The sequence below is a fragment of the Calonectris borealis genome, chromosome 2 (assembly GCF_964195595.1).
Source record: "Calonectris borealis chromosome 2, bCalBor7.hap1.2, whole genome shotgun sequence".
Lineage (NCBI taxonomy): Eukaryota > Metazoa > Chordata > Aves > Procellariiformes > Procellariidae > Calonectris > Calonectris borealis.
In genome coordinates, this window is record NC_134313.1 from 55,501,033 (window position 1) to 55,516,006 (window position 14,974).

The 14,974-nt window shown below is 38.0% G+C and overlaps 1 protein-coding gene across 2 annotated transcripts in view; it reads right to left on the bottom strand.

Moving 5' to 3' along the window:
* The window catches only part of DLGAP1 (DLG associated protein 1), a 435,873-nt gene that overhangs the window by 137,497 nt on the left and 283,402 nt on the right, over nucleotides 1–14,974 (bottom strand). Inside the window, exon 4 of one of the 2 annotated variants that reach the window (XM_075142050.1) lies at nucleotides 9,719–10,744. In XM_075142050.1, coding sequence (XP_074998151.1) covers nucleotides 9,719–10,672 — 954 coding nt within the window. In that variant the 5' untranslated portion in view covers nucleotides 10,673–10,744. Of the gene's footprint in view, nucleotides 1–1,359; nucleotides 1,411–9,718; nucleotides 10,745–14,974 lie in introns of those variants that run through there. The other variant, XM_075142051.1, reaches the window with a different exon arrangement.

Below are 14,974 nucleotides of genomic sequence, written 5' to 3' on the forward strand. Positions count from 1 at the left end.
GTGCTTTCTTTGGTGCCTAAAAGGAATGGCCTTAACAGCTCATAGCAGACAATGCAATTTACTGTCACAGTAGTGTGTTTCGTATCATGGGAAGAAATTAATAAATAAAGCCCTCTCAGAATTGCGAAAATAAAATTGATTGCATTATTTCATGCATTCTGTTTCTATACATATGGTACTAAACATTCTGGAGCATGCTTCCTTCTGTTGATCTGGAAAAGTGCTGAGAAAAGTGTCTGTGTGAACCTCCAGCTCTTTTATTTTTTTCAGTCAGGAGGTCTGCACAAATTTTCCCACAGGGTCTTACTTTGTTTGAATGCCAATATTATATCTTGCAAGGTCACATACTACACTGCACGCAAGTGCGTATGCAAGGTATCTGCTGCCTTAGAGGATTAATGGCATTAAGATTGACATACCTGAGATAAAGCTGTTTCATGCTTTTAAGAAAATCATACTATCCAATTACCTTGGCAATACCATTTTTTCAGTATCAGAATATCAAGCACGAACATCACTTCCATGATTGTTTTTACTCTCGTGAAAAAGGGGGAAGAGCTAAACTCAGATCTAATAATGAACATAACTGTTTTTATTAAAATAGACCTATTATTATTCACACTATTGAAGTAATAGAGATCCTGGAAACACTTCATTCTGCAAATGATCTTTAAGATCACGTACAATTCTTTCTTTACAAGCCTAAAAATGAAGAGTGCATTTTATTTATACAAAAAGTGCAATGAAACAGAACACCATTATTACTTGAAAATACACAGAAAATATTCAGCAAAGACCTCTGAGCCAGGCAACTTACTGAAACTTAAGACTTCAGCATACCCCTAGAAATAAAATGTTTGTTACAAGTATGAAAGCTAAGCCTGACTATAGTTTCTTTCTTTGGATTAAATGGCAGATATAAGATTCTTTTGTAAACAGAACAGACTATACAGATAACATACTGCCACCAGCTAACATCTTACCTGGATTCAGCTTCATTTAGTGTATAGATTACCTGTCCTCATCTTTAACTAAATTTATGTTGCTCTGGAAGTGTTCACACTTTGTCATTAGCCAGACTGGACTGACTGGTCAATTCCTTTAATGCATTTTTTGATATAAAGGAACTGGATTTTTCTAATAGATAGTCTAGGTCCTCAAATAAAGCAACTAAGCAAACAGGTATACTGGCCCCTCAGTTTTCAAACATTCATTTCAAAAGCTCACACATAGTGGTACGTGAAATAAACCCAGCATGTAAGGACAAAGGTAAAGAAAACATTTTTTATTCAATTTCTAAACAATAAAATTAGAATATCTCATTTCCTTCTTTTTTGCACAAAATTGTTATTAACTTACCTTACTGGATGAAATAGCAAACAGACTGTCTCTATAGCAAATTAAGTTCATTATTGATCTCTAGTTTGATTTGGCTTATTGCAGCTGAAATCATTAAAGCTTCTTCCTGTGCTTTGCCAAAGCAATGTGGATGACTATAGAAGTAAACACAAGGACTGGAAGGAGTGGCTAACCATCGCTCACAGCAGTAGACTTGTAACTTTAGCTTTCTATTAGTATGCAAATACTTAATGAAATGAAATCACACAACTGAAGAACAATGCTTAATGACTGCTCAGTGCAGATTTTCAAACCCATGCAATTTGTTTTTCTTAGCCGTTATTATGCCTCTTCTGCGTGCTGTTAAGGAAGTTTCAATTGCCGTCTTCTACTTACTAAGCCTATTCCTAGCACTCATGAATATTGAATTAATCAGACCAATAAAGATGAGTAGCATTTCTTTCTATCAATGTGCATGCATTAAGAATCATTGAAGTACGCAAAAAAAAGGAAGCCTTAGAAAGCTTAAAGAATAATATATGTTTAATAAGCCTCAAGAGTTTTCCAAAAGGCTTTTTCAGAAGGTTGCTTCTATTTAGGACAAACTTAATATGCTCAGTATCTGCAGCAACACTTGTTTTAGCTTGTACTATTTCAGCAATCAGGTTCTACTATAAATTAATTTAATTTAGCTGACTTATCTCCATATTTTTTCACACGGAGAGCATTAACAGCCAAGACAAAGAGCCCGTCCGAGACAGAACATTACTTTTTCAATCCTAAGTGCCCACACATTGCATCAAACCTGAACAAGCAGCGTGAAGAATCGCAATCTTCCTTCACGTAACAGTGGTTTGGAAAGTCTTCTAAAACAATATGAATCTTCATAGAGTAAGTCAATAGACAAAATTCTTCAAGCACCGCTCCAGTTTATAATTTTCATTCATCAAAAGGTGCCTTGACCACTAGCTTGTCAATCTGATTCACATCCTGTTTTATGAAGAGGAATGTGTGTCTCCTACGCAAAACAACCACGTCTTGATTCCAGATAAATTTTCTCCTCCTGCTTTACGCATAAAAATCCAACCAACCATGAAGAGGGCCACGTGGGTACAATGATTCCAGCCAAGGGCCTTGCAAGTTTGCCACCCCCAAACACATTCTGCAGAAAGGAAGCCAAACAGCAAGTACCACATCTATTAGCTGAAGGAAACATAACTGAAGGTCATAGAGCAGGACTCTCGGCCAGGACCTCAAACTAAAACTGTTTCAGTGATACTCATGGATGATATTCTCTCTGTGGCAGAGGGCAGACATTCATCCGCATCTTTCTCAATACTCTTGAAGCTTTCAGTGCAGTTGGCTATAATGAGATATGGCTTTTTGCCCAAGTAAGGATGACAGGATGACTGTTAACATGAATACCAGTCCTCGAAAGGACACTTTCAATGACTAGCAATGGAGAAATGTTCTTTCACTTCTAGATACCTTCTTTTGGGGTGAATCAGTTCTCTCCCTAATCACTTCAGTCACCACAGTGACTAGTTGGCATCAACTGCCAATATTCTTAAATGAGATGTCATTTTACCTTTCTGTCATTACACATGACCACAAGCCCACTATCAAGCAGCCAGCAGGAAACTGGCTTGTGGATGGAGAACATGTAGCTGAATCTTTATCCCTGGAAGAAAACAGATGTGGTGGAGAGAGCATTTTGAGAAACAGCCCTTATGCTGTTTCTGTTGGCTGACTGTAACTGGATAATCTCTGGTGCTTTGCTAATGTTGTGCTCTCGTAGGCAGCAGCTGTAAGTAATGCAGTTAAGCTACAACCTCCAGCTGGCTATTAGCTTCTGTCACATCTTAGTGTACAGTGGACAGGCTTCACTGAAACTTCCACACCACTTTCTTTTGGATTACAGCAATGAAACACACCTGCGTAAGAAGCTTTCATTCGGCTCTAAGGAAACTTTCCCCGTTTCAGAACATCACAGTGTGTCTTCTCAGTGACTCCAAACTGTCAGCTCTGCTCTACAGTAGTGTCCCACTGGATATCAAATCAAGGTCACGGTCTTGACTCTCATCTGCTGGGAACTGAATTGCTAGAGACCAGGAAATCTCAAAGATTTCCTAACAAACTGCTTAGCAGGCTGGGCTTATGTCAGTAAAGCAAAATTAGACACAAACTTATTTGCATAGAAGACTCTTAGAGACAATTCAAAGACCATCTCTGGAAGCCCTGGCCCATCAGAACTGTCACAGTGCCTTATCAAACCGCATGGCACATTGCTTAGCCTTTGGTGAGAGAAGTACATATCTATCAGAAGTCCAGACAAGACATTGCAGAAGTCCATTGCACAGGCTCAGGGTAAGAGGATGAAAGGACAAACAACATACAACAGATTCATGTCCTTGTTGCTTAACTCACTAGTGACAGAAGCTCAGCTGTGCAACAAGCACAGCGCAAGAGCATTTGTAAGGCAGAACAGAAACTGTAGCCAGCTGCCCCCAGCTCAAACCACTCTTCTGGCACTGCAGTATTTCCCCACTCGAGAGCTGTACTACAAATTCCATTCTTGAAACAAAAAAACAGTAACTCGATGTAGGGGAAATATTTCTTACTACTTTGCACTGACTGAGGAAAACATATCAGCGCTCACTATTTTTTTCCCCACCTACTTTGCATGTCTCCACAATAAAAGTTAAGGATTTCAAACTCAGATGCAGATTGAAATGATCCTCTCTGCTGGACTTGATTTGTCTTGAAGATTTTTTTTTTTTTTTTACAGTGAAATTACTGAAAATGATAAGATTAGAACACTCCAGATATTTAAGGCTACAGAAAGGAGTCAAATCCAGGACTGAGTCAAATCTTACCCACAAAGGAACTGAAATAAACGTCAAATGCCAGCTACTACATGCAGCCATTATTTTCATAAACATTTCTGACATAACAGTATACGTAACGTAGCGCCACCCAAGTATGTTGCTAAATCCTATATGTGGTATGTTAGTAACACAAAATGGGGATCCAGCTGCCAGAATTATGTTCATTAATGGATGCGCTACTAGAACATAGAGATGTTAACAGAATGAACCAACAGTAATTCAAGTTAATCTAGAAAAAATAAGATCAGTGCCAGTAAATTCAATACTAAGAAGTTACACAACGGTGATAAAACTAAAGGATAGAAAATTATTTCTATCCTCTATTATTTCTACATGGGCAGATAAAATTGCAGCTGAATGTGAAGTACTGACATTGCTGTAGATCAGCTCTCTTAGTACTTAGGCGGCCCCCATTACTGCATTACTCAGACACCAAAGGTCAGTCCAGGTTTTAATTAAATGAATGAGAACACAGCAGTTGTTAAGGTGAAATATGTGGCAAGATCATTCTCATCAACTCAGCTGATAATTTCTCTTTTTTTTAAGGTAAATTAAAGGACTGCAAAGATGAGGAGGACAGCTATACTGAAAGATTCTCCTACATATTTGTCTTGATATAGGGAAGGCACCTTGGGTAGGTTTGCAGGTCGGCTAAATAACCAAGATGTAGGTTCAATGGAATTATTTGTTATTAATAAATTTTTAAAAAATAAGCTATTTTGTGCTTTATTGATATTTTCCAAGTGCCCACAAATTCCCTAACTTTATGCACTATTCATATTACCCATCTCACAATTTTAAAACTGAAATAAAATTAGCTTTCTGTGAATGGTATCTTTTCAGTTTTAATGTTCTTAGATACTGGTTTATTCTAAAATTCATGAACCTTTAATAATTTCCAAACATTTTCATGATTATTCCACTACCTGGAAGCTGGTCTAGAATACATTGTAACATTTGACATTTTATTTCACAGTTGTTCAAATCGTTTCACTAGCTTTACCGAGAAGTATGTTTCATATGAGCTCAGTAAAAAAATTTGAAACTTATACCTCATATACTTTGTAGTTCTGACTGGAAAATTGAAGGGGAAATAATATACGCTTCATTCATTTTCAATTTACAATGGAATAAGAGAAAAAAAGGCAGGTCTTCAGATATATGAAAAAGGGAAGATCAATATTAATGGATATTAAAATACAGCTTATATATATCTCCAAGGACATACTGAAAGATTAATTTGAATATGGTAGTTGCAACAGAAACGCAAACACCACAAATGAGGAAAAAGTAGAGATTAACTGAAAATGCATAGATAAGCCCAGTATAACAGATCTAACGTAAATTGTTGTGTCATTAGGATAAACACTTTCTAATTTAACATACCGCGTTAACAAATCATATGACAGATACTGGTCCTTATTAGCACCCTGACCTAGGGTGATGCCCTCTATTTGGCCATCCATGGACACAGGCGACAGAAAGAGGCTGGGATTGAGCAGTATCTCCTAAGAAACTGTGGAAATGCCTTGTCCTGAGACTGGAAAACAAGTCACTTTAACTATGAGTTTCTTAACACTACACATTATATATTAATGCACACTACAGACAACCTTCACACAGGAAAGTGAGCACAGTATGAACTAGAGCCCTCCACCACCAGAAAATGCTTATTACACCCAGAAGCTTGGCCTGTATTTTTGATAGTATTTCTCACAGTCTCCCACCGAAGGACAAGCGATGCAAATGCGGAACTCAGATGACTGCACCGTCATCCTCACCTACTGCACTTCAGTTTTCAAAAGTAAAATTTCCATCCTCCGCCCCAAGTATCCGACACAACTGACTTCAGTCTCACCAAATGGGATCAAAAGAAAACATATGACTGGCCCACGTAAGAAGAAAAGAGGAATAATAAGAAAAATGTCATCCTTTGTATTTTTCTCTGACTCTTAACGAATGGACCAAGGACAATGGGAATAGTAATCACAGGGAACATTGAATGGCAAAACTATAATCAGAGACAAACTCTGCAGTGTATTTGATACTCTATTAGCTTCAACAATCATGAATTCATAGAAAACAAGAGTGTCAAAAATATCTACCCATGTATTTAGACCCTATTGTTCACAGAAAAAGACAGCTGCTTACATTTCTTCTTCGATAGTTTTGCTTAATTTTAGTTTTTCCAGAGGAGAAGCCACCAGAGAAGTAGAGGCTGTCCACTGCTTTATAAATTATTCTCTCAAGGCAGGGAAACCATTTGGTAGTAAAATTTTGAGAAAACACAAACAGTTCCTTCTCACCTTCCTTCAAATTAGTCCAACAGTAAACCTGGATCAAATAAAAGCACTTTCCTGAAGTAAGAAGCAGCTCAAAAAAAGGACCTTATCTCTCTACTATCCAGCTGCTCATTCTTGAAAGGAGAAATAGAAGAGAAAAATACAATTCCATTCCCAAAATGCAGGTGAGAGGAACAGGTTTGCTCGACAGTCTTTAGACTAGTCTGGGAGCTAATATCTCTTTCTGAAGATGCACGGTGTTGAGCCAAGCCTCCCCTAGACCTCCAAGGACGGACACTGCGCCTCAGCACCCGGGCTGGAAGCGGAGCCTCCCGGAGTAAAGAAAGACTGTGCAATGCAGGAGGACTCTGCTCTCGATCCAAATTCCAAATTATGAGAAATAAGCCCATCTGTAACACGAACTACTGCCAAGTCCTTCCACAGAACGGTTATGTGGAAAATATCACACCAAGTGAGATAATTGTTTGTTATTTCCATGTCTTTACACTGAGAATTCATCCAGATACTTTTGTGATAAAAGCCCTTACAAGCAAATGCGAAGTCAATGTCATCTGTGACCTCTGATATACTCAGATCTATCAGGATAAAGAAAATTATCCTGAGTACCCTGAGCTGAAAAAAAGTCACTCCTTCATTGAATTCAGATACTATCACAAGAAGAGTTTGCATGAACAAAATAGTCGCCTCTTTCAAGGACCAGAGAGTTTATGTTCTGGACCATAAACAACAGCTTAAATTACAAGTGAGTTGATAAAAGCATCTATTTAACATTTAATGAGTTAAATAAAGCAACAAAGAAGCATCATAATAATGAAATTAAATTATCAGAGTTGTCCAGTATTGTCATGACTTTGCAGCTTTCATCTCATTTAGTGCATTTCTAATTGTTCTAACACAGGACACCAGCCTTTTGGCACAATGATGAGAAGGTCAGCAGGAAAATAACAAATACAGAGAATACCTCTGCAGCCCACTAACGAGTAATACTCTGCTGCTGTTAATATATATTTATATTGCAGGACAGCCAAAAGGCCTCAATTAGGTTCTGTGCCCCATTGTGCTGGGCATTGTGGAAACACAAAAGGGAACAATGTCCAAGCCCCAAAGGGCTTGTAGTGTAAAAAGATAAGTGATATAGTGAAGAGAAAGGCAATGGGATGCATTCAAAATAGACTGACTTTTTAATACCTATATCCATTTGTCATCTTTTCAAGCTGCCGAGAAGAATAATCCTGACCTGCTTCCTCAAATGTACCCTACTCTGTGTGAATTTTATTTCCAATGTTAATCCAAGTCTGGTTAAGATTTTCCTTCTTTTTTAAAAACAATTTTAAACCAGTTATATTTCCCTGGCTTTTACAAACAAGCATACAATTAGAAAAAATTAAACAAAATGAAATGAAAACCAAAATAAAACTACTAGTGAGGATGGGAAACACAGTGAGAATTTAGTTATTCAAAGTGAGAATTAAGTTATTCTAATTCCTGCCCTTGACAATTGTTGGACATATTTTCATACAGACACAGATAATGCCCTCTAATTCCACTTCAAGAGTCTATTCCTGTCAGTTAAACATTATCTAAAAGTCCCTATGGAGGTGTTCATTTAAAGCTGATGCTGGCACAGTTTTTGCTCTTTTCTAGCCATCTGGTCACATACTGAATTGTCAGCTATTTTATCTAAACCTGAGAGGAAGACTGAAGGAGTAAACAAAAACATCAACAAAAGAAATCTCAGGGTCCAAAGTAACCACAACAATCAAGCCTAAAGTTATGATTTCTTCCCACTCACAAAATTCAGACGAAAGAGACTTAATATTAAAAAAACCCTCCAAAGGTTGCAACCAGAGGCTATTTTGAACCCCCTCTCCCTCCCCAGTCCATACTCACAGCTGTAAACACACACTGAGCATTCATATTGCCCCCTCTCCCCCTACACCACCCTCCTAACAATTAATAGAAAACACACAGATCCATTTCTTTACATTTAAAACTTAGAATCCCAGAGGCTGACATTCAAAATTATTTTGCATGCCATTCAATAAAACCTTTTAAGTTCATTTTTTAAATGCGGATGCCTCAGTCCTACGCTTACTCTGCGTACTGACTTAAACAACAGAATGTGGAAGCTGACTGTCTCATTAAAGCACCCATATGAGAAAACTCGCTACAGTTTCTATACAAATAGACAAGAGTCCCACTACATTAAAATGAAACCAAATCATCTTAGCAAACCTCTTTTTTCCTCATGGTCTTCTCTCTTCTCTGCGCAACGTTGTTCCATCTTACACACACACTTAGATGTGCCATAAGTGCTTCGATTAAAGTGCATAAAAGCTATCCACAGCTCTCCTAAGAATGAAAGAGTTTTAATATTTTCTGATCCATGTTCCTGCCACAAACATTCACCGGCAGTATGATAGCTCCAAGAGCAGACATCTGATTCTTGACATTTAAAGATACAATACTGGTGAAAAATAGTGACGCTGTATTAACTGCAAACAGCTTGTGAGGGAGTAGGTGATGTACTCCTAAAATGTATAATCAGAACAAGCAATAATTTCAACCTTTTGATTTTTTATTTTTGACTCAAAGCCATGAGAAAGAGGAATAGCCAGATAAACAAATCTGGACACGTTACAATAACTGGTTTATGAGAGTTTATATTCTATGGCAAAAAAGAAAGTAGGTTGTTTTCCTGCTGGAGAAAGTATTAAGGTACCCCAAAGTTTCTCAAAAGGGTCTCAAAAGCTTTCATAACAAAATAAGCAGTAAATGAAGGCAAATCTTGAAATTACAGAAATCAAAGAATTTGTATCCTGGTGACATTCAGTTAATTGACATTGTAATGCTAAGTGCAAGCACCACAACATCAAATTCCCTATACCCCTACTGTGACTGCCTTATAAATTCAAAAAGTACACAGAAAGGTCTTATTTTTCCCACATGAAAAGATTAAGCCTGTTCCAGCATGAACTGCTTCTTTGAAATACTGAATGCTGGCAAAAAAAAAAAAGAAAAGAAAAGAAAAGAAAAAGCAGATTTATTTTTAATTTCAGCAGCATTACCCCTTGTTTGGTGATCAGTGACCTCTCGGGAAAGTTGAAATATGGAGCAAACCTCCATCCCCCACAAACACCCGAGACAAGGCAGAGCACAGTTAACAGCAATCAGTTCTCCACACTGTACCTGGAGGTACTGACATGACCGTTCCTGTTGACACGTCTCTGCCTTCACCACAGTCTGGTCCATGTTAACTGATGCTTTCTGGTAAACTTCACGGGCTCTGCTCACGGTTAATGTAGAGGACCAAGAGCTTTTCTTCATTAACTGGGAGTCCAAATTCACAGGCAGGTTTGCACAGGTAGAGCATTTGACATCATTATTGCTTCTGGATGACTTCACAGTATGTTCGCTAATAGTGTTATAGGCTTCCATAAAGTATTGGGAAGAAGAACGGTCAGGGCATCTTCCCATGGTCATGACCCCACTGGGACCATGATAAATGCAAACATCATTGTCCAAGTTGTCATCTGAACTCCACCATCCTGATGCATTGGATCTGGGCTTACCTTCTGATCTCCTTTCTTTACTCTTGCTGCGCTTCCCATACCTCATCGTCTGCGACTCCTCTGGGCTCGCTTTGCCCCCGTTGACGCTCCCCTTGGATGGTCCCTCCAGTGAATGGGACTTGGTAAAGAGCTTTTGGACAGAATGAACCAGATGCCGGATCCTCCCTGGGCTGTCACTGCGGTGCTCCATGGCAGTCCGCTTGTACTGCAGAGTGTGGTAGCCATCCCGATTCAGAGGCAGCTGCCGCTCAAATTGGTCCAAAAGGTTGGCAGGAATGCGGTTGGTCTTGTTGGCAGTTCCATGGGGAACCAGAGCACACTCCTCCTTGAGTTCGTGGTGGGAATTGTAATGCCTCCGGGGAAACGTGCTGCTGGCAATCTGATCGCTGTAGGGCACCATGCACTCTGCCTGAAAAGAGTTCCTTTGAGTGTAGTAAGGGTGGTCTGCAGGATGGGGGTCCACCGGGTTTAACAAATATGGCTTCCTGTCCGGGTGGTGTGGCAGACTGTCACACGGAGAGTCACAGGCAACCCCATGATGATGACTACGGCTGCCAGATAATCCCTTCATCGTTGATGTAAAGCAAGTCCCAAAGTCATCTAATACATATGGCTATGCAATGGGCAGATCTCAGAGAAAGGCCTAAAAGAATGAAATACAACAGAAGCCATGAGATATTCAAGCTAAGAAAAAAACAGCATATGCACATTTAGCATTCATTGTTTCTTAGTGTAAAAATAATTGGAATAAACATTCTCTGATCCTTTTTATCGCTTAACCTTTCCCATCTCCAACATAGTGATACGGGATACCTAAATAATACACAAGACAAATTATCTTGTTCCACCAGCTGGAAAGCAGATGCAAGAAAATTTTTCTGATATGAAATTCACTATTGTTCACGAACCCACAGCAAGATAAGTGTCACCACCTATACTCTAAAACCTCAGTCCTGAAAACATTCATGGACACGGGCCTCCCAGGAGGCCTTCATTGCTCATCCGCATGTTTTCAGGGCCAAATAAACACATTAAAAAAGATCATGTCCTTAATGGAGCACTTTCTGGGTTACTTTGAGCAAATACAAAGTGTGGTGTAATTACTGGGAAACTTTTCTCTGTCTTCAATGCACATCTGTTCATGATTCAACTGCAATTTTACTTGATTTCCAAGTTGTCTGCCTAGACTGTAAGCATCTCAAGACAGTATCAAACCATGATTTCTGTAAGCTCTTTCAAATTAAGAATAAAACAATAATACATTACACTAACTCTGTCCAAATGAAGCCAAACCAGCTGTTTAATAACCTATATATTTGGGGTTGTTGTATTTACTGTTTACTTGCTCCTATTCACAAAAAAAAAAATCTTATTCTGATAATGCATGGCTTGGTTTAATTTTCCATAATTTTTCAGAGTACTAAGCAGTGTTTAAATATCCCAACCTACTACTTCTACTATTACGGGAATTGGTATAGCCAAAACTTGCACACTACTGTAACAGTGTAAGGGATTTCAACACTTAATACCTGATTGCAGTTATTTGGCCCTGAAGTGATTCACAATGTTACAGACTACTGATCACAAGTTGAAAATGGAAATCTTCATCACAAGTGATATAATGACCACTCTGTTTGAGGCCAGATGTCCTCATTTCAGCTCTCACTACCAGCAAAAGTCTGGATGCAACTGCTACTGCAACCTCTGAGCTACTGATGTGTAAATTACGGGGTTTCATACATGCCAAAACATTCTCATGGTGCCGTCTCCTGATGGGCAGAGGACTCCTTAGAGGATGCACTCTTGTACTGCACACAACTGAAATGGGAGTCACTCAGCTACTTTATTCCTTTCTGGCATGGCTAATCACATAATACTTTTGGAAATGTCACCCTTGAGATCTTCCTTGGAGTATGGATAGACATGCATAGCAAACAGTTTTCCACTATGTTCCTCCAGTGGTCTCTCAGATAAAGTTCATGTTTTAACAGGTTGTAGACATTGTACCTACTGGCAAATTGGCAACAATGAAGTTTTCTAAAATAGCATTAAGTTAGTGTCAGTCTGGAAAAGCATGCTCTGCATTTCATCAGAACATATTTTATATTTTCTTCTGAATCTGTGGTGAACTAAAGAGGAATTTTTTTCAATATGCTTCAAAGCTAGTGTGGATGTCCTGCATTTCACTCCCCCTCACTGGATCCCTGCAATGCAGAAATTGTTCATTCTCAGGAGACCCTGAATTCCAAAAAAAGAATTTTCAAAATACCACAAAAGGCACTTGAAATATTCCAAATGGATGAGCTCACTGGCTTACCTGAAGAGGAGAATGGCCAAAGACATTTTTAAAAGCTGGACTTGTCAATTATACTGTAGTGACAATCCTTAGCACCTCTTAAGAGCATTTTACATCCCTACCAACTCCTTTAAAAATGTGATCTATTAGACTGTGTAATAGAGAAACATCCAAAGGGATGTAGTAGTAGATCCATTACTGGGATCATTGAAAATGTGACTTGACCGGGAATATCCCGTCAAGAAGAATACCACTAAGGGATATAATGACCAAATAAAAATATTCAAATCTCTGGTATTTATGCATATCTTTTGCACTTGAGGGCTTGTGAAAACAAGGTTTCAGCCAGATAATTTTTATTTAAATCCATTTACAATCATGCAACAGTCCTCAAGATGATTGATAAATTAGTCTAGTGTGCTATGTAAGATAAAAATAGTAAAACCTTGTCCCAAAGATATAAGAAAGACACAGAAAAGTACAGTAAAGTGGGACATGCCCAGAACCATTGATTTATTTTCATTTTTTCATTATCTGAATGGGTATGAATTTTTCATTTTTGTGTACTGTGGAAAAAGAGTATATGTAGACAAAGAACCGAAAGGATCGATAATTTATAGAATAGTGAAGTCATGACAGGCACAGGGGATATCATGGAATTATTAAGAATATGTAGTCTTAATATATTGATAGAGCAGAATGGCTGGGATGATCTGATTTATAGGCTGGGACAGAATAGTGTGGAACATCTTGAAGATAAAGATGAGCTCAAAAGATATAAGTATGGTTTGACCGATGAGAACAGCAGTGTTACCAGCTGTGTTTTGGATGGACTGGCAAGATGGATGCAAAGGAGCATGCGCAAGAAGTCTTAAAAAGTGAAAAAACTTATGAAAAGTGACATTTGTCTGCATAGAGAGAAAGGGACAGGCTTTCCATAAATTGTGGAGGAAGATTGGCTAAGTACTGCTATATGAGCTTGGATGACAAGTAGGACGGTGGAAATGTTTAGGAGAAAAGATAACATTTAGTTCTACACCCATTTTGAGTCTGAGCTGTCAATGAATCTTCCATGAGGAAGTACTGAAGAAAAAAGCAGAAAATAGATAGGATGATCTGGCCAAGAGGAATCAGATGAACAGACAGACAATAACAGAGAAAATATGCTTGTGAAAGCAAAAGATCATAGAGTTACAAAAAAAGGAGGATAAAGCTTTGCAAGAGCAGCAGATTTAAAAGAGGAGGAAAAAAAGAAGTAGCAAAGACCAGAGAGTGATAGGAAAACCAAACCAAAACCAAAACCTCTATAACAAAAAGGAGTGATGGTAAAGGCTCCAAAACCTGGGAGCAATTGAAATTCAGAGTAAAAACTGTTTATTCCCAAGTCTTAGACTGGTGTATGCACTATAAGAGTTTTTTTCTGCTGCAACAGCATTGAAAAAATTTATTTTATCATGTGTCAATTGTGATAAAAAACCACGAGTATTAACTAGAATACAGCTTCATTTTACCCTAACTATATTACTGCTGCTACAGTATTGAAAGTGCAATGAATTAGAAAAAACCCAAGAATGTACCATAGTGCACCTTCCAGGAAGGAAAGAATAAGTATAATATGCTCTGCACTGAAGGGAGTGGTGCCTTTCTTAAATATTTAGTGGACAATTCTTCTGCACATAAAAAACCCCAACACAATTCCTAAATCACACTCACACCTCAATTCTGCTTTAATATGTTAATATACATCTAGGAAAAAACCACCCTACAGCTCTGATTCCATCAGTATTTCTCAAAAAATATGCATCATTTTCCATAATTGTGTTGGCTGAGCCTATCAATCAATGTTTAGTGCAATTAACAGCTGGAGACAGGGCTATCTGATCATGCCATGAATAGCTGAGAGGAAGCCAATTAAGATTTTTATTGTATTGTTATTTTTTGGCCAAACTAGGAACATTTAATTACTCATGAAATAAGGCAAGATAATTGATGAACGTACTGCGTATTAATAAACAGTGGAAATAGCAATTCTATGGACAGCAGACCAAAACCACTTGATGGCATAGGAATAAATGAGATGTTAAATAGATATAGCATTACAAGGCTGAAGAATGCTTATTACTTTCAACATTCATGTTACATCTGCTTTTGTTTTCTTGAGGATGCCCTGGGTAAGAAGGATACGAATATATTCATCCTTGCTGCTAACATGGTGTCCCTAATGCACAACCATTTGTTGGAATAACTTAGTGGCTAGAAAAATGCGTAATTAATTCTTATGTAATTAAAGTGAAAATGCACGCAAAATAACAAAACCTGAATGCATAAATTACCTACAGTTTTACAAATTTTGTTTAACTATATTGTCTACTGTTGTGTTCCAAATTTATTCATAAAACACGTCTTTAAGAAATATATTGTCTCCCTTAGATATATGCGAAAACTTCTCTCTTGTAAAAGATTTACTGATATGCCACGTAGCCCCTCCAATTATATCTCATGAGACTGCAGAATTATGTTTCTTCCACTTTTACAGGAAGCTGTGAAAAACAATAAGGTAACAAATGCTTTCACTAA